The 26,843-nt window shown below is 39.2% G+C and overlaps 1 protein-coding gene across 2 annotated transcripts in view; it reads left to right on the plus strand.

Annotated features, from left to right (window-relative positions):
• Ptar1 (protein prenyltransferase alpha subunit repeat containing 1) overlaps window positions 1-14,345 on the plus strand; it is a 45,525-nt gene extending 31,180 nt beyond the window's left edge. Inside the window, exons 7-8 of one of the 2 annotated variants that reach the window (XM_006527361.4) lie at window positions 1,518-1,814; window positions 2,226-14,345. In XM_006527361.4, the coding sequence (XP_006527424.1) occupies window positions 1,518-1,814; window positions 2,226-2,235 (307 nt within the window). In that variant the 3' untranslated portion in view covers window positions 2,236-14,345. Of the gene's footprint in view, window positions 1-1,517 lie in introns of both variants that reach the window. The other variant, NM_028208.1, reaches the window with a different exon arrangement.
• Window positions 14,346-26,843: the final 12,498 nt, after the last annotated feature.

The following is a 26,843-nucleotide window of genomic DNA, read 5'->3' on the forward strand; positions in this document are numbered from 1 at the left end:
TTGCCCTACTCTAATGATCTTCCAATTAATTAAGTATAATTACAAATAGAAAAGCCAGCCATTTTATTAACCTGGATTTTGAGTACATTTTGGTGTTATAAAGTTCATGTTGGAATGAGGTCCAGGGGAGCTAACACATTGCTTCGGTTCCTTTGGATCTTTACTTGGAAGTAGCTCAGTCTTTACGAATCCAAAGTCGGCTTCAGGTCACAGGGGTCAGCGTAGGACAGAAGGCCTGTCTTTGCTAGTCAAGGGAAAGGATTGTAAAATCTGTAGTTCCTAAGTCAGCTGAGTCCCCACACCTTTCCCCAGTCCACTCTTGCTCATGGCTGCTTAGTCTGTTAGCTGCTAATCCGTACTAAGTACATTTAGAAGGCAGACGTTATCTTTCATTTTTTAGACTGTTCAAGAGTAGACAATGGTCTTTTCTTTTCATAGCAAAGCAGTCTGCTTGTAGGGTTTTAAGGAAGACAGGACATAAGGCTTTGTTTAGAGACTCTGCTGTCTGCTGGATCTCCTCATCCCAATAGCAAGACCTCGGTGACTTAATGCTGATATGTAAGGCCTTAGCCCTTGAATGAATGACGAGCTGTGACAGCTTAGAACCTGCCATATGTCAGGTCGTAGTTTGTGTAGCAGGTGTGCACCCTGGGAAAACTGTTTGGGTATTCTGCAGAGCAGTTTTTCATTTTAATAAGCAATTCCAGGCTGTCCCTTGATTGAAAATAGGAATAGTATCTTTTATGTGCTTTGCTCAGAACCCAGCACACCTCTGCTGAATACTGATAAGTAAGACTAAAGTGGAAGTTTAGGAGAGATCTTCAATAAGACACCGTGGGTGTAGTCTAGGTTTAAAAAAAGACTAGGGACTAGTGGGCCAGTTCAGCGAGTAAGGGTGCTTGCCAACTAGCCTGATGCCATGAGTTCTCTCCCTTAACTGAGAACACGGGACATGGTGGAGAGAGAAAACTGACTTCTGTATCCACACCTCCCTCTCTCTCTCTCTCTTTCTCTCTCTCTCTCTCACACACACACACACACACACACACACACACACACTTGTGCATAAACAAACAAACGAACAAGTGCAATAGAGATATCCTCAGAAAGGACCAGGTCGAGGTCATGAACCCCATCCATCTGTAGTCCGGAGGAACTGTCTACCTTGTTTTTTAATTACTTGTAAGAGTCTAAATCACGTTGGTATTTTGTTTTATATAATAATTTATGGTGAATATTGAGCCTTGACTGTTTCTACTTCATGTTAGAGTTAGAACCGCAACTCAATGATCCAAGTAAATGCTTATTGAAATGCCCTTAGAGCAGTGCGGTTTCCTCACACACCAGCCTGGGCAAGGGGTGAAGTCCTGAGATCTCTGTCAGTTTCTTTTCCAGCACACAGTTGTGGGTTATGAGATGGGTGTGAGCTAATACTGTTTATTAGTAATCACCTCCTTTCACCTGAGAATTTTGAGTTTTGTCATGATTTTCTTTCTCCCACCCCAACCCCATTGCAGGCGGCACGTTTTCTACCTTCAGCATCACTTAAATGGCAGGCTCCCTCCCAACCTGACTCACCTGTCACCTGCAGACTGCCCTGGGGGCGCTTTGAATGACTCGCTCCAGATTCCAACAAGCCCTCAACTATCTCAGGCAATGGAAGTGGACGGACTGAGTGACTCTAGCAAGCAAGGCTATTCCCAGGAAACCAAGCGCCTGAAGCGGACCCCAGCTCCAGACTCCCTAGGCCTGGAGATGGAGCACAGGTTTATTGATCAAGTATTGTCCACTTGTCGGAACGTAGAGCAAGTCAGGTATGCCAATGCATACAGGAAATGGCTGGTGACTCTGAGTCAGTGAAAGGGGTGGATTCATCCTAAGAAATTCCCTTTAGTGCAATATTGCTTTTCTTTCTCAGTGCCATAGTTGCATGGACTGACTGGCTAACTGTATTCTTCATCTGTAGCTTAAAAGTCTATAAGAAACCTTTTGTTTTATTTATTTTGTTAAGAGCCGGCATTCCTTTGGGTATGAGATAATCGTATAGTTCCTTCCTACTAAATAGAGTCTTAATTCTTTTTTTTTTTTTCCTCTTTGACCCATGGCTCTCTAGGTCCATCCTTGGGCTTCTCATTTGTCTCTTGAGATTGGCTTACATACTTTGCTCACCTCTGTTCAGTTGCTACATAGATAGTTTCTTTAAACATTGAACATTTATTTTGCAGTTCAGCTTAAGAATATTAATCCACCCGCAGAAGCACTTGGCGCTGACTGCAGTTCTGAGAACACAATGGCTACACGGGTGGATGGGAGGACGTCAGCCACTTCCCTCTCAAGCGTGTTCTCCCGTTATCCACTCAGAACCAAAGCCAGGAGGGTTGGAATTTATATAGAAAAAAAAAATAAATTGCTTCCAATGTAATCTATTTTTTAAATGATTATTTAAAAGAAACTAAACTAATTTAAGAGTTTATGTAATTGTAGTACTGAAAAATTATTTTTATTACTAGTTTTGATAGATTGTTTTTACCTCGCATTTGGTATATGCCAAAACAGCAAGTCAGCCCTTATAAAATAAATTCTTTTTTTAAAAAAAAACCCACAAATGCCATTTTTAGTTATTACTAATTTTTTTCCTTCTAAAGTCACTCATGAAAGTGGGACACAGAAATGTAGTCCTGTAAAGCTTTTTTTTAAAAAAAGAAGTAAATAAAGAATTACTGAGGTTGTGCTGGATAAACTGCAAGGTTTTTTGTCAAGTGGCTAGTCAGAGTTGACGGGCACAAGTCTAGGGAGGAAGACGGGTTTTGAGCATTTAGTTCAGTTTTTACTTTTCAAATGAAACCCTGCTCTTTGATACTGAATTCATCAGGGATAAGTACCAAAGTGCACGCTGTAGCTCTATCTCAGCAACAAGGGCTGTGCTCTCAAGGCTGGAGAAGTCGGGGGTGAGGGGGATGGGTCCAGTCTCCTTCCTTCTGACATCCACCCCTTCAGAGGAGCCGTGATTCCTCTGTGTGTACACCTTCTCTTACCTTGCCAGTCCATTCCCTACTTTCCGTCACTCACTGGCCCATATTTTTTTCTCATGTTCTTTTTTTTTTTTCAGGGATGCCAACAGAAGCTATTATTACTGTTATAATAGCTTAATACCTATCTATAAACACAGGGAGTATGAGTAAAAGGTGTCCCTCTCAAATTCCCTTTTCATGGCTGTCTTGGTTAGGGTTCCTATTGCTGTAATGAAATGCCGTGACCAGGAGCTGAGTCAGTGGCCATGGAGGAGTGCTGCTTACTGTCTTGCTCTATGGCTTGCTTGTTCAATTTTCTTGTTAGGAGCCCAAGGGGTGACACCACTTACATCGATCTGGGCCCTCTCTCGTCGGTGCCTAATTAATCCGCTATAGGCTTGTCTACAGCAGGATCTTCTGGAGCATTGTGTCAATTGAGGCTCTCACGTCTCAGATGACTAGCTAGGATCAGATTGACATAACACTAGCTGGCTCGGATCCTGTGTATGTGCAAAATGCAAGCTATGATTGCAGAAATAAGCCAAGCCATCATGTTTGGCGTGCTCTCCTTTCTCAAGCTTGGTTATGTGCATTGCAGGTGGAGGGACAGAAGGAAAGGCAAACCCCTCCTTCCTTGCTCTGGTGGACGCTTGTACTTGAGTTAGGCATACTGCATTAAGAGAAAAGAACAGACTTTTACTTGGGCATCGTGGTCTTATTGGGTGGCAGACTGCTTGGCTGGGTGACACTTAGGAAACCATGAAGAAATTTTTCTACTGGCCCCAGGAGATAGATCTTACTCTTTGGGGGCAAAGTTGTTTTTACTACCTTTATTATTTAGATGATAATATATTTGCCATTGTGAACATAATTCCATAACCTTCTATATACAAAGCATATTTTGAATCATTAAATACCTCAGGTTCTACATGAACCTCTATAGGAAAAACCATTACATGATGTGTAGGTCCTCTGAGATTGAGAAGTGACACAAATGACATGCAGCTCCTGTAGCCGGACCCTATCTCGACTCAGTCTTACCTTCTCTTCTCAGCATCCGTCTTATGTCCCAAGTAATAGGGCTTACCTTTGATATAGTATGTGTCAGAACATGAACATAGGCTATGCCTTATGAACATCAGCTAAATTTTTATAGTGCTTCATGCCTTTTTATATCTCCTATTCAGCATCTTGATCATCTAGGTGTCAGCTGCCTTCTTCTAAGGCTCGGCCCACACCTTCCCAAAGCCGTAGAGTCCTCTAATATACCGTGATTGCATCTTCCTAGTAAAGTTGGAAGTAGGTAGTAAAAATGCAAATAGCGAAAAGATCCTGTTTCTGTGTGGGTTTTGTATGCTACATTATTTCTGAAATTAGCATTTTTGAGTGTTCATTCACAGGACTTAGGATTTCTCTGGAACTTTCCCCTACGCGTTTGGCATTCACCTTTACTAGCAAGCTACTGTGTCTTTGACCAAATGAATTCATGCAGTAGAAAAGGAAAATATGTCTAATTTAGGGGCTTGTTTAGTCATATTCCTCAACACATATCTTACTGTTAGAAGGAAAAGATAGTTTGATTGGCACATTGCATCTGGTTTTACTCCTGTGGATCAAGAAAACCACTGACACACAACAAGCAGTAAGATCTATGATCTTCACCATAACCCCGCCCTACATGTCTTTGTTTTTAAAGTCTATTCTGGTAATTGTCTTGCCCAATTATATTCATATGCCTTGCATATCAAAAGGACTTAGTAACTATCTATTAATGATTAATTAGCTCTTTGAAGAAGGGAAAGATTGTTCTTGTTCATAAATGATGGAATAATGATCAGGAAATTAATGAGTTATAAGTGAGTGATGTGGGCTAGCTCTGCTGTTCTTAAGGAGAGCTCCCATGTGTAAAAATCAGTGAGATTTAGATTTGCTGTCTTCATTACCTTGCTTAGATTTGTTACCACTCAGCTGTGAGGTGGAGCGCTAGAATTCTCCTAGCTGTTCTTTATCTACACTAAAAATCCTCAGTCAATAAAATCCACTTGATAGGATTATTGTTTTCTTTCACTAGACAGTGTTGGAGAGCAGATCTTGCATATAGCACCAGAGGCACATCTGATCAGCTGGGATAATTCTTGGCCTTTAGGGACTTGTTGATGTGCATTTGTGCAGGAATCATCCTGATCCCCAACTTGAACTGTGGACCTTGTAGGGACTCCTTGAACCTGTCTGTGTGAGTCGTTTTGTAAACCTAAGGCTTTTATACCTTCCTGTAGAAGCTTTGGGCCCAGACTTTCATCACCTTTTCTTACTCGTATGGCACAGCTCTAACTTAAGTTATGCATGCCATTAGTACTTTCCTCTTTGTTTTTGTGGTGCTGAGGCTCAAGCTGAGATTTATTATCAGTCATAGAAGTAAATGTGTACAGATTATCACCAGAAGCCACTTATAGTTTCAAATAAGGGCTATGTAACATACAATGCAGAAGCGAGCTTTTGAGTTTATGTGCAGTGGTCTGTAGAATGCATATGTGGTAGACAATGTTAGTTCAGTAATGTTCAGCTCCTCCCAGTTCACACTCTCTGTGTGTGTGTGTGTGTGTGTGTGTATACAAATAGTCAGTCCTGCAGTTTTATTTAGCACAAGATGGTGTGTGACATGAGCCAAATGCAACTTGAGAGTAGACCCACCAGGGAGGAGCCTCTCCCTTGGCTCCCTAATGGGGTTAGGGAAGACTCAGCTGTAAAATGAAGAGTGAAAAATCCGTCCCCTTTTTCTTCCTCCGAAAAGCTTTTTGGGTTTACTGTTATTTTCCTACTCAAAATTTTTATCTTAAAAATTTTAAATGTTTTATTCTAAATTTTTTACACTGTAAAAACTTTGTCTTAAATGAAACTGCAAACACAAGCAATGTCTTTGCTCCCCCACCCCCAGCACACATAGTCTGTAATGAGCTCATGCTTATTAGAGAAGCATGGTGGGGTACCGGGAAGTTTCAGCAAACTCAGTTTTATAGAAGCAGTGAGCAAGAAAAAAACGACCCCAAGAATTCCACATACTGTCATCCAATGTCTTCTTTAAAATAACTCTACATTGTGTTGAGTGCCTTTCTAACTTCAATGTGTGGTACAAGGTTATCTTATACTGAACTCTTGTGTTTAGGGAGTAAAAAGTGTAGAAATTTTATCAGCTTATTGTGTCACAGTGAGATATACTTACTGGCGAAGTTAGGGTCTTTTGATTTATATTTCATCAATTGGCAATTTTTTGTACCCTACCAAGAACATCAAGAGTTAGAATTAATTTTCTGTCTCTCAGACAGCTAACATTGTGAGTTTTAGAGGCATCATAATTACAGGGCAGTGTGCAAATAATTGAAGACACAAAAGCTGTGTAGCCTATGCTTGAAGAGAAGCAGGCACACAATGCACTGCCGAGAGAGAGAGAGAGAGAGAGAGAGAGAGAGAGAGAGAGAGAGAGAGAGAGAGAGAGAGAGAGGAGAGAGAGGTGTTGTCCCAAGTGACCCTTTGCCTTATTCTAAGAACATGCCTTTCTCCCAAATTCAGACATGGGGGTAGGATAGTTAAAAGGGGGAAAATGGGACTGGCTAATACCAAAAGAAAAGGTAAATACTCAAATGAAATTTCAAGTTTTGTGAATTTGTGTGTGGAAGGGGAGGGGAGGCCTGTCATAGTTCATGATAGCATATAGTTTTCTTTATGGTTTCTTAAAAATATAGTAAATATTCCAAAGTGCTTTGCAGAGAGTTCTTGAATAATACATCTCTATTTTGTGTTCATAATTGATGTATAAACCAGTGTCTCCTGTGTGGCTTTAGGGTGGGAGGGGAATTCTCAGGCTCCCTACATCTCGACCCTCTCAGGCCATCCCTGTCACCACGAAACAACTAGAGGCTGGTGGTTTAAAAAGAAAAGGCAGTTAGGTTGCTCTGCTGAAGAAACAGTGTCCTTCAAAGGATGTTAGCTGTATATAGTTCATGCTTTCTGAACAAGAGCATGAGCCACAAAGCTGACCCTGACCTTTATTAGTCTCTTGTTAATCTCAGGGTGTAGAAGATTTAACCAATTTAGAACAACATTTTATATTCTGTGGCCAAAAAGAAAAGGCAAAATATGCTAATTACATTGCTAGCTATTAGTGTGCGAAATCTAATATGGACCATCTTGCCGCTTGTCCTGTAGTTGTAGTGAGACTGTTATCAAAAACGTTGCTATGGAGAGAATATCTGTGTTTTGCAAACTGACAGCTGTTTTGCTTCCCAAGGCTGCTTTTTCTCTGCAAGTGTAAGATGCAAGACAGACAGGTTCAGTATATCACATAGTGCTGTGCATATTGTGAGAAATTAACAAATCCGAACTGATAAATGCTGGAGAAGGAATATGACTAGCATATCTCTATCTTAGCATTGCCCACATATGGGTGAGCTATACAATTTTATATGAGATATACATTATGTTTAATTATATAAGGCAAGATACACAATTGTATAACATTGCAACCAAAGTTGAGGTTCTTTTTAAGTATCTAAATGTGTGTGTGCGCGTGCGTGTGCGTATGCACATACATACATCTACCAAGATCTAGAGCTCAGGCTTACATGATTTTTTTACACAAAAGATTTATGCAATGAATTTTTATTTTCATATTTGCTCAAAGTATTTTAATTTAAGACAATTTTCTTGACAGACAACCTCCTCCAGTAAAGTTGGAAACTGACATGTGTCCATTTACCCTATTTAAATATTTGTGAAAACTGATTATGTGTTTGTATGTTTATATGTTATTCTGTTTTTCTCCAATATTGTTAAGGATTTAGCCTTTATTTTATGCCTAGCAATCACTTTCCTAAAGGCACTGAGCAGTGCAACACATGCTCTGCTGATGACAGTGAAGTGATACATAATACACGTGTCGTTGGTGCAATGTGCCGACTACTCACAGGACACTCCAGCATCCCCTAGAAGCAGTCATTTGTCCTCACATTCAATGTCATGCATTTAAGGCAGGCGGCTTTGTGTTGGTTACAGAAGTGATATAAATGGGGTGCAAATAGCAACAGTTCAGTCAATAAGTACTTAGCTATTGCTCTAGCATCAGACTAACTTAGCTCTCACCAAGGAGACAGTTGCCATCTCTTCTCTGAGGAATATATCTGTAGTGTGATACGTTACACAGTGATAAATGCTATTACATGACATGAATTATTACACTTGTTTTTTTAGGCTGGCTTTAGAAACATAATAAAGATATTATTTAACAGAACCATGGCATGAAAACAAGAGTTAGAAGAAGTTTGAGCAGTATCTCCCTGTAAGAGGCACATTTAATAAATGTCTCAAGGTGTCAGCAGATGCAGAACCATGCTGCTCTTTATATATTGGCATATTCAGGACTTTATACTTTATTTCATTTCTCTCTAATTCTAGTTGCTTTGCATTGTCTTAAAGGTGATAATGATAACATGGGAACTTAGGCTGAGTAACTTCATATAATTTTCTCAGAATATATTTGACATGAGGAAGAATTTTTTTATCAGTGGTATTGTAGTTTAGTTTGGGTGCCTATTCTGAGTTGACCTGATGTAGAAGATTAGACAGTTTTGAAACAGACATTCCTACCTGACCCGTGAGGAACCAAGTGTAGTGCAAGTGTGATTAGGCTTTGGCCTCTGGTGAGCTCCCTGGTGCATGGTCCTGTATTGGCTGTAGTCACTTTGTACTTTTGCTGTATTTTGTTCTAGAAGAGTAATGGGGTGTACACTAGACTAGATCACATTACTGTTTCTGAGCTGGAAACAATAAAAAATAAGGTGTCTAAGTATGCCAAATATTTATATACTGCTATAAAAGCTAAGAGGAAGACTTTTCAAAAGTACAGAAATTACTTTTTCTAAACTCCAGTCTTTGTATGCTAGTTAATTGCTTAGTTCAACATTATAAAACTATGGGACTTTCACTGAAGAGAAAGATCTCAGATACTATATATTCTATTATCAGAATTCACCATCTGTGTTAGTTTACATTGCTTGTAGATTTTCCAAAAAGAGCCTTCAGTGGGCTATAGTTAACATTGGGCACATTAGTGTAATCACGGTACACTGTAGATCCCAGACATTAGTGTGACTGGCTTGTTCTCCTGGGAATAGCTGTCCTCACTGACAGATACCACTTTGCCTGGTATGGCAGTCTGTATCGAAGTTCCTTTAGCTCTTAGTATAGCAACCCACAGTTTTAAAAGGATGAAAACTCATGAATTCTTTACAGCTAAAGTGTATATTCTGGATGGGAATAAGAAAAACTTTTGTACAAAGGTATGTGCAAAGTACACTTGTGGTATTTTGGGGTTTAGTACCCCAGGATGATTAAATTATGCTAAATTCTAAGATTATCACTTGGACTTTTGGCTAAGATTAAATGTAAATTCTAAGATTAACATATCATGTATTGTCTATAACTGGGTGTTCAATGGAAATGTAATGTGAGCCCCAAAGGTATTACAATTTTCTAGTAGCAATGTTTAAGACATATAATTAACTTTTAATAACATATCTTATTTAACTTAATCTAGTAAAACACGCTTTCAATATTCATCAATGTAACAAAATTAAGGAGCCATCTAGCGCCTTTTCTCCCTTTATATTAGTCTTCACAATTCAATGTGTGGTTTGCACTCACGCTGCCCCTCCACTGCAGCCATGTTTCATGCCCTCAGGCTCCACGTGTGGCCAGGGGCTGCTGCTGCAGACACAATGCAGATTTATAGGCTACAAAGTATGAATCTGTTTAAATTTGGAGGTGACAGATGGACATGAAATTTCGATCCTTTAAGGATTGTTTAGAAAGAAATCTAATGAAGTTTTCCTTCATTTTAAGTTAACTTTGTTCTAGAAATTGGATCAACCTGATCTAATTTGCCAAGCATTATTTGAAGAAGAAATCCTGTGCCATGCAAAATACCTCTAGGATTGTTGTAAAGTACTGACGGTAGAATAGTGACAGTCTTCGGTCTTCACTAAAGTCTGTCCTGTTTCTTCAAAGCATACCAGCTTGAGTTGCATGCTTAGTGCATATCCGGACTTGTTTGCTTCCCATTATTCTTGTTATATAATGATGTATATTAACCAGCAGCCCTAGGATTCTAATCTATGCAGCTGTCTGCCAGAACATAATGATGTACCTATTAAATCATGGTAAATAGAAGAGAAATAAGTTGAACCATTTCTTTCCCCATTAGAATTGTTTTTTAACATGTGGCCATGTACCAAACCAGCTGTAAATTAGTGTATTTCTGTAGAATATGGAAACGGTGTTGTCTTTGATGATGTCTGAGTAAACGTTACCTCTCCTAAAGCAAGCGCTATGTGTGTTTCATCTCCATGCATGTTAAACTTGGCTGCGGTTATCTGTCAAGATGCCCAGCTGACTGCTTTGATTGTGTTAGATGGATGAACTATTGTCTGAAAAAAAAAACTGACAACTGACTATCATATATATACAAAGCATAGAACATTAAAAATCAAACTCAGAGAAACTACATTGTTGTTTTTAAAATATATTAACAGTGACAGATTGATTTAGGAAAGTCATTATGTCCAGATATACTTTATTTTTCTGTATTCAAGTGAAGGTATAACGTGAGATGTTACTAGCCTTACACAGTGTCTGTGCTGTAAGCAAGAAATGGCAGCTACTTACACTTCATGAAGAAGCCTCTAGATGGACCCAGAAAAGTAGCCAGGGAAGTAAACATTTATTTCACTCAGATTTTAGTACTTCAGAAGGTTGTTTGTGGAGAAGGCTTTGTTAACAACACCGATTACGTTAGCAATGATATGCTATTATCAATGCATGTTTGTATAGGAAGCAGGCTGTGCAGTTTATGTTTGCATCATTCCAAAGAGCAGGGTGTGTGTTTGTTGTAACTAATGTGGTAGAGAAAGTAGTTTATTAAAGACAGTCTTAATTTAGATTAATAGTCAGACAGTATAAATATGACAAAATTGGTATTAGAAAAATGCGTCTCTGGGAAATCATACTGTTTAACAGCATGTTTCTCCAAATGCATGGTTAGTACTAGTAACGTGGCTGGCACGCCAGCCGGCTGAGTCAGTCTGAGGGTCGTTTGCTGTTGGTCTGCACTCAGCACATGCAGCACTTTCTTTGTGCTATAATTTCAAAAGGAGTTTTACTTTTAGCATTGCATTATGTTAAAAAGAAAAGCAAGTCCATGTTTGACATGAACAAACAACGTAGCTCCTGTCTCCCAGGCACTCCTTCCCAGTGGCCAGGCTGGGTATCAGCTTTGAGCCACAGTGTTCTTACATGAGAGTCACCCTATTGCGTGTGTCATGTGTAAGGATAGCAGGAAATGAAGGGCTGCTTGCTCCCTCTTCAGAGCCTCAGAGAAATCAATGGTCAGCAGATGTTCCTCCACAGAAAGATTCTTGAGGAATATTAGCCTCCAGGATAGACAGAATTTAATGCTTTAAAGTCGACGTGTTCAGTATCAAAGTACTCGGAGTCACAAAAGGCTTCCTATTCCTCTGGGAATGACAGTGAAAGGTCTGCCTCGTGACTCAGGAGCTAGCGAGCTGTCATGTTTTGATGGTTTTCTTTTTTTTTTTTTTTTTTTTAAGTTGCTAGTGATCTAAGCACACACAATTTTGAAAGAAAATTAGATCATTTAATAAACGGGGTTGGTAAACCTGTTAATCACCCATTTGTTTTATTTCCAAATAAATTTTGTAATTTTACCATCTACTTTGGTCCCTTGGCGGGAAATGTCCAGTTCTCTGAAGACATCTGACCTGTGTCCATTATATGATACGCTTCCGTTAATTCAGTGATGCCATGGGGGGAAACATGAAGGCATTCTATATAGCACTTACAGCAATAGGAAATCACAAAAACTGACAGTGGGTTGGGCAAACCGCTAAGAGTGCCAGATTGTGTGGGAAATAGCCTACAATTCATTTCACTTTTGGAGGAAGTTAGAAAACTGTATGTAAAGTAAGGTCCTAGCTTTTTTAAAGCAAGTTTTAAAAATTTCTTTTCAGTTATTAAAGAACTAACTTACTGAACAGGAGTAAAATTATTGGTGAAAAAAAATAGTTGTTTTTCTAGTGTAAATAGGAAAGCCTGCTTAAACCAGAACACTAATGGAAAAGGTCTTCAAAGTAGCTAAGGGAAAGGATTAAGAAAAACAAAAAACACTTTTGAAGAGGAACATTGAAATTATCCTTGTGATTGATAAGAATTTTAAGTAAAGCATGTTGAGGACTGTAGGTAAATACACACATGTACACATATACACCCTGTGCGCACACACACACAGTTCTACTCAGGTAAAACCTTAAAATCAGATTCTGACATCCTAGAAGAGGGCAAAGAAGGAAGGGGCTGGAGAGGTGGCTCAGCAGCTGAGAGCTCACTGAACTTGATTCCCAGTTCCATCTGTAGCGCCTGCCTCACGGGATCCAAAACTCCCTTGTAGCCTCTTTGCTCAGAGACTCTCATGTGCACATATCCTACAGACTTACACATGTGCATGTAATTAGAAATAAAATGTTAAAATCCTGAAGATAGTGGCATCCTGACCGAGACCAGAATAAGATGAGAGATGCAGATGTTACTGGTTGGGTTCTTTGTTTATTTTGCCTGTGCAGTGAAAACATCTTCACATACACACATGTACTTGGATAGCAATTCTCTGATTATTAAGTGAGACAAAACTTTGAAGACATCAAGGGTACCCTATTCATAATTAGAAAATACAGAAACTATTTTTCCATTGTTGATCTATAGATTCAATACCATGTCAACTCCAATGGACTTTCTTTCACAGACATGGGCAGGTTATATGGAAATACGGATATGTTCATTATCTTGTGGTATTAGTTTCACAAATATATTTGTAAAGGCTTATTAACTGTTGTATATATGTTTTGTTTCATTTATTATATGTCAATTGTACTGTAAAGCTGGTAAAAATATAAATATTCTATTGATAATAGTTTGTGTAAAGTGGGTACTAAATAAACAATGATGTTTACAAAAATATAGAGCAATAAAAAGAATTTAGTATAGTTGTAACAATCCTTTAAGATTTATTCATTTTTATTTTATATGTGTGAGTGTTTTGCCTGCATATATGTAAGTGTACTACATATATGCAGTGCCCCATAGTCAACAGATTTGGGGAACTGGAATTACAGATGGTTACGAACCACCACGTGGATGCTAGGAAGTAAAACAAGGTCCTCTGAGAGAACAGCAAGTATTCTTGGCCACTGACCCATCTCTCCATCACCTAGCTGAAGCATTCTTGTCAAAGGGATAGCTCACTGTAAAGCCACAATAATTAAACTATAGCAGCATAAGACTACTAGATAAACAGACCAATGGAACCAAACAAGGAGTACAGAAACACGCCTTTAGATGTTCTGCTAATTTTTGTCCTGACCAAGGCACCATGCCATTTCACTAGGCAAGTTAAATGATAACTACTGCTATGTCCACATGGAGAGAGGATCTATTGTGGCTACCTCACATAAAGGTAACTTTAAATGAACCATGATATGGACCAAACGGCCTAGTCCGTAATCTATAAAGAAATAAGAGAACAGATTTACAATGAGGAAGGCAACATTTTTGTGAGGGAAGAAACAAAAGGGTACCAATAAGTATGCATTTCAAAAATAAAGTGGAGAAGCTGAGGTCTCATGCACCGTATGGTTACACACACATTCAAAGAAGACCCAAGAGGAAGGCTGCTCTGTCCTCGAGTTCTTCACAAGCAAGACAGAAAGGCTAAGACAGAGCTGGGACCCTCCTGACAGAATGCAGGAAGTCTATCATGGAATGCAAAATGGAGGCCTGTCAGTTCAAAGATCTTCCCTGCCTGGCCTCTGCGCCATTGAAAGACTTCACCGGATACAAAGAAAATGAGACCTTAATGCTTCCAGAAGGATGACAAACAATTTCACAGCAAGTTTGGGAATATGGTGGAGAAACAGAGCTGGCTCATTTTACAAAATATCCACCTTTCAACCAAAATATTACAAAGCACAGATAGAAACAGTATAGTCTATGCCCAGGCTTAAAAGAAAAATAGGACCCAGACATGGTCTCAGAACAGCCAAACAATAGACGTACTCAGCAAGACTTAAAGCAGCTGTTGTAAATTGGTTCTGAAGTGACCAGACTTAATTGAAGAAAACAGGAGAACTATAAACAAAGAGAGGGTTTAAAGTTCTGCAGTTTATACTGAAATTTTTCATTATGATAATAATCCACCAAAAAAAGGTCTGAATTAAAAAAAAAAAAAGCTTTTTATTTCATTTTTAATTACATGTATTTGGAGGGAGAGGAGGTGCAGGTATCCACAGAGGCCAGAGGAGGGCATCAGATTCACTGGAACCAGAGTTAACCTGTGGTTGTGAGCCTCCTGATGTGCTCGGAATATAACTCTGAGGTCATCTGAGGGAGAGGTAGGTACCTCATCCCTGCAAATAGTAGACTAAGTAGGAAGAATGGTAAACTTGGAGAAAGTTCAGTTCCCAATAACCAAGTGGAGGAGCAGGAGAAGGAAAAGGACAGCAAGTCAGCAGAGCACTGGGGCCTCACCAGGCTCGCTGGAGTCAGCAGAGCAGCAGAAGAAGGAAAGCAAGTCAGCAGAGCACTGGGGCCTCACTGGGCTTGCTGGAGTCAGCAGAGCAGCAGAAGAAGGAAAGCAAGTCAGCAGAGCACTGGGGCCTCACTGGGCTTGCTGGAGTCAGCAGAGCAGCAGAAGAAGGAAAGCAAGTCAGCAGAGCACTGGGGCCTTACCAGGTTTGCTGTTATGGAAGCCACAGGTGAAGAAAAGAGTGCACAAGACAAAGGGAATATTGGGGTCACAGTGGTTGCAAATGTCCCCAAATTTGAAGAAAGATGAAATACCTATGATAGGGAGATGAAGGATTCACTTTGGCTCACAGTTTTAGAAATTTCAGACAATTGTTGGCTAGACCATTGCTTTTAGGCCTGATGGGGTTCCAAGTGACAGTGCTGTGAAAATGGAGAAATAATGGAGAAAATTGCAATGATAGCTATTACGATTTGTCAGTGGATACACCATAGAAGAAGACGTAAGTGGTTGCATCAAAAACAGATGGGGGAAGGTAGAAGTGGGTTTTTAATCAAAGTGAAGCTGTTAGCAGTTGAAGACATCAAACTAAGCTTATGCTTTTATTTTCAGATGGCTCTCAACAAAGGTACCAAGACCACACCATGGGGGCTGGGGAGGATACCCTCCTTAATAAATTATGCAGAGAAAGTAGATGTTCACCCATCTGAAAAAGATAAAGGACATTAAAGATTTATCAGATGCCACAACACCAGGGTTTTCTTTCCCTTGAGATATAGGTATATACTGGTAGGTTTACATAATAGGTTTATGTCCCACAGTTCTCTGGTATACATACAGTGTTTCCACTTATTGAAGATAAAAGCAAATTTTGCATCTTAATGAGATGGGATGTGCTTACTTTTTATCAAGAGTTAGATCTCACCTGAGTATTTGATACCATGGGTTATAGAGCATCTTCAGTATTTTCCAGAGTTGGTTGATACTTTGGTTTTTCTAACCATCAGTGCTGAGCAATCCACCTAACTATGCAGCACAAAATAACATACAAAGGTTTAGGAATTATTCATTATTTCAGAAATGGTGGGACATCCCATCCCAACTCAAAGGCAAATTTCATTTTTGGTAGATTTTTTTTTTCTGACTTGGTTGATGTGAACTTCCTTTGTACACCAGGTTGGCTTTAAATTCATAGAACCCTAGATGCCTGTGCCCCCAAAGTGCTAGGATTGACGGTTTGTGACACCATACCATGAGTTCATTGAACAAATTGTTTTAAATGAAACCTTAGCAATATATATAATTTGGATATAATAATCTAAATTTGCATGCTGGAAAATGAAGATGAGGAAAAATATTAAACTCATTGTTTTCTGCAAATAAACTGTTGTTTCTAAAGAGCAGAAAACTGTTACAGTAAGAATCACAGTGACCTCTGACCTGAACTTCGATGCTTGAGGCAGCCCGGGTCAGCTCTGTGTGCTGTGATGATCCCTACAGAGCAAAGCTGTGCTTCAGGTCTGATTCAGCTCCAAGTCTAGTGGATTTGTTTGATGAAACCTAGCCAAGCTTTGCCATGGACACAGGATTTGTTACTTGCTTGATTTAGATTTGGTGGTTGCATACTCTGAACACTTTCACAGTTGTGACCCCCATATTCGGTTACATGAACCCATAAGGGATCAACACCCAGAGTGTAAGAAGCAGGACTGTATACAGAGTGACTCAAACATCTGAGGGACTTAAATGAGACACCTGGACACTAGTAAAGCAAAGATCAGGTGAGAGCTCTTGGCAACCCCCCTCCCCCCAATATAACCCTGAAATCACAGAGAACAAAAGTAAAACCAGGCCAGTGGGATTCCATGAAAATACAGTACTTATCAGCAAAGGAACCAGCTGAGTAAGGAGACAGACTACAGAATGAAAATGTCATGGAAATCTAACCACCAAGATGATGGTATTACAAATTAGGGCCTTCGAGAGAGAATTCTCATGAGTGCTTTACAATTACGCTGCCGTGATCAGGAGAGGGCTAGCATGAACAGGCTTCAGGGAACTTGCTTGCTTTTACATCATAAGAATACACAGCAACAAGGTGCCCTCTTTGAAGCAGAAAGTGACCCTTTACTACAGAATCTTTGATGCCTCCAAAATTATGAACAATAAATTTGTTATTTATAAATTACCCACCATAAGGTATTTTTATCAGAATAGATCAAGATATAAAATATTTGTAAGCCTTGCAACTGATAATGGGCTAATATTTATAATGTGTAAGGAAGTAAATTCATAGTAGGAATTCAAATGATCCAATTAAAACTGGGCAAATAATCCAAATCTCAAAGTTATGTAACTGACCAATAGATAAGAGTCAAAGTGTTTAACATTGCCAAGTATAATCAGTACAAGCTAAAACCATAATGGTTTGTGCTTGCTTCAGCAGGACATACACTAAAATTGGAATGATACAGAGATTAGTGTGGAGCCGGGCGTGGTGGCGCATGCCTTTAATCCCAGCACTCACGAGGCAGAGGCAGGCGGATTTCTGAGTTCAAGGCCAGTCTGGTCTACAAAGTGAGTTCCAGGACAGCCAGGACTATAGAGAGAAACCCTGTCTCGAAAAAAAAAAAAAAAAGAAAGAAAGAAAGAGATTAGCGTGGCCTCTGTGTGAAGATGGCATGCAAATTTGTGATGTTTCCTATTTTAATGACATTTTCCATTAAAGAATAAAATGACGTTTTTAAAAACACTGTCTTCCACTTCATAAACACATTAGAATGGCTGTTTTCAGGGGGAAGATGGTGGCAAACATAAAACATGAAATGTTTGCATACAATTGGGGAATGTAATTAAGTATAACCATTATGGAAAAGAGTGTGGAGGTTCCTCATAAAAAGAAAAATAAAACTGATGAAATGACTATTAATCTCACTTAAACATAGATAACCAAAAGATATGACTGAATGGTATCTCCACCTCCATGTTCATTGCAACATGATCAGCAGCGTCCAAGTGATGGAATCAACCTAATGGCGTAAATGCGTGGGTGGGAGAAGAAAGTGTGGTATAACACAGCTAAATACTATTCAGCCTTTTAAAAGAAAGAAAAACCCTTTGTTCAAAACAACGAGAATAAGCCTGAAGAACTCCAAGTGAAATAAGGAAGACACAGAAAGACAATTACTTTATGATCTTACTTACCTATGTGTATTAGTTACTCTTCTTACCGCAAGAAAATGCCCAACAAGAGCAACTTTAATGAAAGAAGGGTATGTTTAGTCGCATGGTTACAGGATACAGTCCCGAGGGGGGGCGGGGGGGGGTGAGGGGTGGGTGGGGGGAGGGAGGGAGTATGGTGGCAGAAGCTCGAGATATATTCTCATTGTATATGTAGTCATGAACCAGAGTAAGGAATTCTAGTGCCCAGCTCACTCTCTCCTCTCTATTCAGTCCAGGACCCCAGCCCATTAAGTCCACAGTGAAGGTGGCCTTCCAACATCAATTCACCTGATCTAGATAATTCTTCACAGGCATGCTCAAAGTCTCACTGCCTAAGCAATTCTACATTCTGCCAAGTCAAAAATCAATATCAACCATTGCCACTCCACCTACCCTTTAAATTCACACTTGATCACAGCACATTTAAGTCATAACCTTCCATCCCTGGTCTTATTTCACAGTGACAAATACATTCAGTTTGATTTCAACTATCCCAGTAGTCTATTAGTTCAGAGTTAAAAAGCCAAAAGTCTAGTTCTCACCTGGAACTCAAGGCAATCTCTGTGAGCTCATAAATAAGCTTTATGCTTCCAATATACCAAGACACAGAAGTTGACAACATTAATTACCACAATTGGAAATCTTAAAATGTGCAGAACAGAGTAGAATGGAGTTGCGGGGGGCGGGGGGAACAGTGATGAGGAAAACATTTATCAAAGGCTATAGAATATCAGTTTGAAAGAACGAGCTCAAAGAGAAAGTTGGAGGTTTGACTTCACACTGAAAAGTTAAACTAAATGACCAAATTAAGAACCTCAGTGAAAAGCCTCACCAACAGAATGAACCACGTGGGGAAAGGCATGGTCAGGGCTAGACAGCAAGGTAAAAGTCAGTGAGAAATGTGAAACAATGTATAGTGTGAGAGCTTTGGGACATCCTGAAAATATGTAATCTTTGAATTATGAGCATAAAGAGCACCTTAGCAAAGGCATAAAGAAATATTTCAATGAAATCATAGAAGAATGTTTCTCAAACCTAGAGAAAGAGATGGGATCCAAATACTGGAGGCTTACAAAACACCTAAAACAGAGTAAGGAAAGGATATTGAAAGTTTCAAGAGAGAAAGTCACTTATAAAGGTAAGCCCATCAGAATAACACTTGTTTTTGTTTGTGCTTTTGCTTGGTTTTTTTTTTTTTTGTATGTTTGTTTGTTTTGTTTTTTGACAGAAACTTTTAAAAGTAGAAGGCCTGAAAGATATATTCCAAGCTCTGACCTCAAATGATCCAAATCTAGAGCAGGTCTTCTACCTCAAATATTCCAACCAACAGGGGAAAAAAAATCCCTTACAGGTGTGCCCATATACTGGATTTTAGTTAAATCTGATGTAGTCATGTTGGTGAGCAAGATTAGCCATCACAAGTCCACTGCTTGTCAACACAATCATATTTTTATGTCATAATTTCCAAATGAAAACAATAACCAAGTCACAATTATGCCTAAGATTATGCAGCTATCACATGTATAAAGCAATTATCCCACCTTGGGCCCCTAAGCAAGAATGCCAACTCTCCTGAGAGAAACTTTAGAGGGAACTAACTACTACCTGGTTCAATTAGTTTTTCAACCTTATACCCAGATCAGGTAAGGACCATTACAGACACCCATCAGAGTTTCCCCAGATATCATCCTACCCAGGTATAGTTTACTATTTTTCTAATTATAGTGTGTGTATTCATGCTTTACCTCCCCTATATGGCAGATGAGACTAGTCAGTGTCGTGCCCTTAGTGACCTGAAGAGGTTTCAGAACCCACCGCTGAAATATCATAAATGTCAAGCTGTACTGTTATACCCAGCAAAAGTATCCACAGAAATTGAAGGAAAAATGAAAACTCTCTATTATAAAAACAAATTAAGAGAATTTATAGCCACCAGCTCCACAGAGGATACTGAAAGTCTGAAAAGAAGGATAAGGACACCTAAGCGTTCACACAGAGTAAATAATGTTACAACTATTAATGAAAAGAAATCTAAGGAGACACCAAAAAATTACAGTGATAAAAATATACACATATCTTTCAATATAACTCTAAATAGTAATAGACTCAACTCTTTAATAAAAAGACACAGGCTAGCAGATTAGATTAGAAAACAGATTTTGTTCTAGTTGTTGTTACTAAAACATAAAGCAAGTTTCAAGAAATCTAGGAGGTGGAAGTTACATCTTGAATTCTCTCAGACCATAGTGGAATACAACTAGATATCAATAAACACCGGAGAAAATACACAAATTCATTGATACCAAACAACAAACTACTGAATGATAATTAGGTTAAGGGTGACATATAGAAAAAATGTAAATTCCTATAATAGAATGATAATTAAAGACTAACATACTCAAATCTATGGGACACAATGAAGGCAGTCTTAAGAGGAAAATTTATAATACTAATTTATAATACTAATCTCACTAAAGACCTTCGAAAAAAAGTTAAACCACACCCCCAAACAGTGGACAGGAAGAGATCATCAAAATAAGGACTAAAGTCAACAAAATAGAAATGAAAGAACAATGCAAGCAATCAATGAAAGGGAGAGATGGTTCTTTGAAAAGATTAACAAGATAAACAAAGTGTAACCAAATTAATCAGAAGAGGGAAATAAACTTAGAGATGAAAAGTAAGAAATTACAACAGACACAGAAAATTCAGAGAATTGGAAGGACATACTTTTTAAAAATCTTCAAAGAAGACCTAATTCCAGTTCTTCACAAACTATTCCACAAAATAGAAACGGAAGGTACTCTACCCAACTCATTCTATGAAGCCACAATTACTCTGATACCTAAACCACAAAAAGACCCAACAAAGATAGAGAACTTCAGACCAATTTCCCTTATGAATATTGATGCAAAAATCCTCAATAAAGTTCTTGCTAACTGAATCCAAGAACACATCAAAACAATCATCCATCCTGACCTGGGATGAAAGTAGGTTTCATCCCAGGGATGCAGGGATGGTTCAATATACGGAAATCCATCAATGTAATCCAGTATATAAACAAACTCAAAGACAAAAACCACATGATCATCTCATTAGATGCTGAGAAAGCATTTGACAAAAATCCAACACCCATTCATGATAAAAGTCTTGGAAAGATCAGGAATTCAAGGCCCATACCTAAACATGATAAAAGCAATCTACAGCAAACCAATAGCCAACATCAAAGTAAATGGTGAGAAGCTGGAAGCAAGCCCACTAAAATCAGGGACTAGACAAGGCTGTCCACTCTCGCCCTACCTATTCAACATTGTATTTGAAGTCCTAGCCAGAGCAATTAGACAACAAAAGGAGATCAAGGAAATTGGAAAGGAAGAAGTCAAAATATCACTTTTTGCAGATGATATGATAGTATATATAAGTGACCCTAAAAATTCCACCAGAGAACTCCTAAGCCTGATAAACAGCTTCAATGAAGTAGCTGGATATAAAATTAACTCAAACAAGTCAATGGCCTTTCTCTACACAAAGGATAAACAGGCTGAGAAAGAAATTAGGGAAACAACACCCTTCTCAATAGTCACAAATAATATAAAATACCTTGGTGTGACTCTAACTAAGGAAGTGAAAGATCTGTATGATAAGAACTTCAAGTCTCTAAAGAAAGAAATTAAAGAAGATCTCAGAAGATGGAAAGATCTCCCATGCTCCTGGATTGGCAGGATCAACATTGTAAAAATGGCTATCTTGCCAAAAACAATCTACAGATTCAATGCAATCCCCATCAAAATTCCAACTCAATTCTTCAATGAATTAGAAAGGGCAATCGGCAGATTCATCTGGAATAACAAAAAACCTAGGATAGCAAAAACTCTTCTCAAGGATAAAAGAACCTCTGGTGGAATCACCATGCCGGACCTAAAACTGTACGACAGAGCAATTGTGATCAAAACTGCATGGTACTGGTATAGTGACAGACAAGTAGACCAATGGAACAGAATTGAAGACCCAGAGATGAATCCACACACCTATGGTTACTTGATCTTTGACAAGGGAGCTAAAACCATCCAGTGGAAAAAAGACAGCCTTTTCAACAAATGGTGCTGGCACAACTGGCGGTTATCATGTAGAAGAATGCAAATTGATCCATTTCTATCTCCTTGTACTAAGGTCAAATTTAAGTGGATTAAGGAACTCCACATAAAACCAGTGACACTGAAACTTATAGAGGAGAAAGTAGGGAAAAGCCTTGAAGATATGGGTACAGGGTAAAAATTCCTGAATAGAACAGCAATGGCTTGTGCTGTAAGATCAAGAATCGATAAATGGGACCTCAAAATTGCAAAGCTTCTGCAAAGCAAAAGACACCGTCAATAAGACAAAAAAGCCACCAACAGATTGGGAAAGGATCTTTACCTATCCCAAATCGGATAGGGGACTAATATCCAATATATATAAAGAACTCAAGAAGGTGGACTCCAGAAAATCAAATAACCCCATTAAAAATGGGGCTCAGAACTGAACAAAGAATTCTCACCTGAGGAATACCGAATGGCAGAGAAACACCTGAAAAAATGTTCAACATCCTTAATCATCAGGGAAATGCAAATCAAAACAACCCTGAGATTCCACTTCACTCCAGTCAGAATGGCTAAGATCAAAAACTCAGGTGACAGCAGATGCTGGCGAGGATGTGGAGAAAGGGGAACACTCCTCCATTGTTGGTGGGATTGCAAGCTTGTACAACTACTCTGGAAATCAGTCTGGCGGTTCCTCAGAAAATTGGACATAGTACTACCGGAGGATCCCGCAATACCTCTCCTGGGCATATATCCAGAAGATGTCCCAACCGGTAAGAAGGACACATGCTCCACTATGGTCATAGCAGCCTTGTTTATAATAGCCAGAAGCAGGAAAGAACCCAGATGCCCCTCAACAGAGGAATGGATACAGAAAATGTGGTACATTTACACAATGGAATACTACTCAGCTATAAAAAAAATGAATTTATGAAATTCCTAGCCAAATGGATGTACCTGGAGGGTATCATCCTGAGTGAGGTAACCCAATCACAAAGGAACTCGCACAATATGTACTCACTGATAAGTGGATATTAGCCCAGAAACTTAGGATACCCAAGATATAAGATACAACTTGCCAAACGCATGAAATTCAAGAAGAACGAAGACCAAAGTGTGGACACTTTACCCTTTCTTAGAAATGGGAACAAAACACCCATGGAAGGAGTTACAGAGACAAAATTTGGAGCTGTGACGAAAGGATGGACCATCTAGTGATTGCCATATGCAGGGATCCATCCCATAATCAGCTTCCAAATGCTGACACCATTGCATACACTAGCAAGATTTTGCTGAAAGGACCCAGATATAGCTCTCTCTTGTGAGACTATGCCGGGGCCTAGCAAACACAGAAGTGGATGATCACAGTCAGCTATTGGATGGGTCACACGGCCCCCAATGGAGGAGCTAGAGAAATTACCCAAGGAGCTAAAGGGAACTGCAACCCTATAGGTGGAACAACAATATGAACTAAGCAGTACCCCGGAGCTCTTGTCTCTAGCTGCATATGTATCAAAAGATGGCCTAGTCGGCCATCACTGCAAAGAGAGGCCCATTGGACTTGCAAACTTTATATGCCCCAGTACAGGGGAACGCCAGGGCCAAAAAGGGGGAATGGGTGGGTAGGGGATTGGGGGGGGTGGGTATGGGGGACCTTTGGGATAGCATTGAAAATGTAAACGAGGAAAATACCCAATTTAAAAAAAAAAAGAAGAAGTCAAAGCATTCAGGTACTATGGTTTTACACATAAAGGACTCTACAGATGAGACCAGTAAACAGCTGCAAGTGACCCATACAGTCAGCACAGTGGCAGGATACAAAATACACACAGCTCAGCAGCCTTCCTGTACACCACCAACAAACACACCACAAAAGAAATCAGGAAAAAGGATCCCATTCACAACGGCCTCAAAAACAAACTTCTTGGGATAAATCCAACTAAGGAAATAAAAGACTTTGCACATCAAAAACTTTAACACACTAAAGAAAGGAATTGAAGAAGATACCAGAATATGGAGAGACCTCCGGTGCTTGATAAATTGATAGGATTAATACTGTGAAAACAGCTAGCCTATCAGAAGCAATCTACAGACTCCATGCAATCTCCACCAAATTTCCAACATAATTCTTACAGAAATTGAAAAGCATAGTCTCAAAATTCATATGTAAATGCACAAGAACCGGGACAGCTAAGACAACCCTGAAGAATAAAAACGCTGCTAAAGGTAACACTACCCCCACTTTCAAGTTGTACTACTAAGCTTATATGTATAATATGTGTGTATGTGTATATATGTATATGTGTATGTATATATAAGCTATATATAATTCATCCGCAATGAATTATGCTGGTCAAACTTGATGGCTACATGTGAGAGAATGAAACTTGATCTTCATCTCTTATCCATACAAAACAACTCCATATGGATCAAGGATCTCAATGGAAGATCTGAAAGCTTGAGTCCAACATAACAGAAAATAATATATGCTCCAAATTATAGGCACAGAGGAGAACCTTCTGCACAGGATCCCAGTAGCACAGGCACTAAGACCAACGATGGACAAAGGAGACCTCACAAAACTAAAAAGCTCGGGTACAGCAAAGGTCTGTCTCACTGAGGGAAAGGGCTGCCTACAGAATGGGATAAACTTTCTGCCAGCTCTCCCCTAGAATACACAAACAACAACAAATGCGGTTTAAAAATGTTTAACCTCTGTCGGCACATCAGAAAATGGCACATCAAAACTTATTTTGATTTCATGTTACTCCAGTCCGGATGACTAAGAATTTTTTAAAAGACAACACAAGGATGTGGGGAAAGAACATTTATTCAGTCTTGGTGGGCTTGCAAACTGCTGCAGCCACTGTCAAAATCTGTGAGACGGTTCCTAGAAAAGCTGGAAAAAGTTCTCCCGTACGATCCAGCGACAGCCCTGTTGGGCGTATATCCTTTGCGGTACCTGAGTGTTTGAGTCTCATGAGGTCTCTTGTCCGTCATTGGTCTTAGCGCCTGTGCTACTGGCGGTCCTGTGCAGAAAGGATTCTACATCTGACTTCAGAGATGCTTGCTCATTGTGCTCATCACTGTTCTATTCACAATGGCACGGAAATGAAGACAGCCTAGATGTATGTCGACTCATGAGTGTCTAATGAAAATGTACAGCATTACACAATGGAATATTACCAAACTGTAAGAAAAACTCCAAAACTTAGTTGAGGAAGAAAAGCAATCTTTAAATAAAACCATGATTCACTACTATTTCTTAGTGGTAATTTTCGGTTTTGTTTTCTTTTTCCATGACTCTCTCCATGTAAGAATAATTAATACTTATAAAAGTTTCAAGCGTCATAACGATATAATGGAGAATAGGACTACTGCCATGTTGGCTGGATATATGACTCCACATTTTTTGCATGCATAACATTTTAAAAATAGCAATTGGATCGAGGCTGGGGAAATAGTGGGTAAAGGGCTTGTCTTCCAAGTATGGGGACCACTGAGTTTGATCACTTAGTGCCCATGCGAATAAGGCTACATGTTTAGACACACACAACCCCAGTGCTGGTGAGGCTGAGACAGGCAGACCCCTGGGGCTCACCGGGGCTCACCCACTCTAGCCTATTTGGCAAGTTTCATGCCGGTGAGAAAACACATTTCCCCCAAATAAATGTCTCTGAGAAGCAACACCCCAACTTGTTCTTTGGTCTCCACCTGTATGCACACGTGCGTGAACACCCGGACACATGCAGCTACTCACAGTGTTTCCAATGCAGACCTTGCCTGGGAGAAACCTTCGCGCCTTCTGGTTAAGTGGAAATAGTCAAATCTAAGTAACTAGTTGTGCTTTCTTTTCAAAATATTTTATTAATTTAAGCATTTTGACTTTAACTTGTTTTTAATCAACAGTATATTGTCATCAGTTTTCATTTCGAGAATACATCAGTGTTGTTTATAGTACTCCTGTTTTGTATATTAGAGTTTAGAGTTTATCATTTGTGTCACTAATTCCTCATCGTCACTAAATGCTACCTAGAATATATGTTTGTGTCCTGTTACTTGAGTAATAAATATAGTGTTTGAATATTTTATAATAAGTATATTGCTCATACCTGCCTTTTCACACATTGCTCCTGGGAGGAATCTGATGTTCTTAAGGGGGCATATGTATTATTTATGCTAAGTACTCCTGGCCCCTTATATCCTCAGCAGTGTGGGGTATTATCAAGATTTTCTTTTGATTTTTTGTTTTTATTTTTATTTTTAAAAATCCTTTAATTTTAATGTAGTTAAAATATTTTCTAAATCTGGATTGATATCATGTAAAGAAATTTTTTTCCATTTCAAGATCATAAGTGATATTCACCCTTTCTACAAAAGTCTATTCTTTCATTATTTTACCTTTGTGTTGTTTGATTTTGGAAACAGGGTGTTATATAGCCTTACCTGGCTTCAACCTCACTGTCCTCTTGTCATGCCCGAATAGTGCTAGGATTCCACGCTAAGTCAACATGCTTGGCTTATGTTTTTCTTTTTAAAGCTTCTTGACCTTCTTTTGTTGTAAGGATTAAGATAAAGAGGCACCTAGCCTTTTCACACATGGCTGATTAGCCGGCCTGTTACCACACATTCAGGAATAGCCACCTACTTCTTGCTAAGCTGAAGGGTCATAATTGTACTTACGGTATATATGTCTCACCTAGCAATGAATGGGCAGGACCCACAATACTTTTACATTTTTTCATGTTTCTTATTAGTGGTGAGTGTGTGTGTGTGTGTGTGTGTGTGTGTGTGTGTGTGTGTGTGTGTGTGATTGTGGGCATGAACATGCCACATCACACATGTAGAGGTCAGAGGACGGTCAGGCTCCATTCTCTCCTTGCAGTG

The sequence above is a fragment of the Mus musculus genome, chromosome 19 (assembly GCF_000001635.26).
Source record: "Mus musculus strain C57BL/6J chromosome 19, GRCm38.p6 C57BL/6J".
In the NCBI taxonomy this organism is placed as follows: domain Eukaryota; kingdom Metazoa; phylum Chordata; class Mammalia; order Rodentia; family Muridae; genus Mus; species Mus musculus.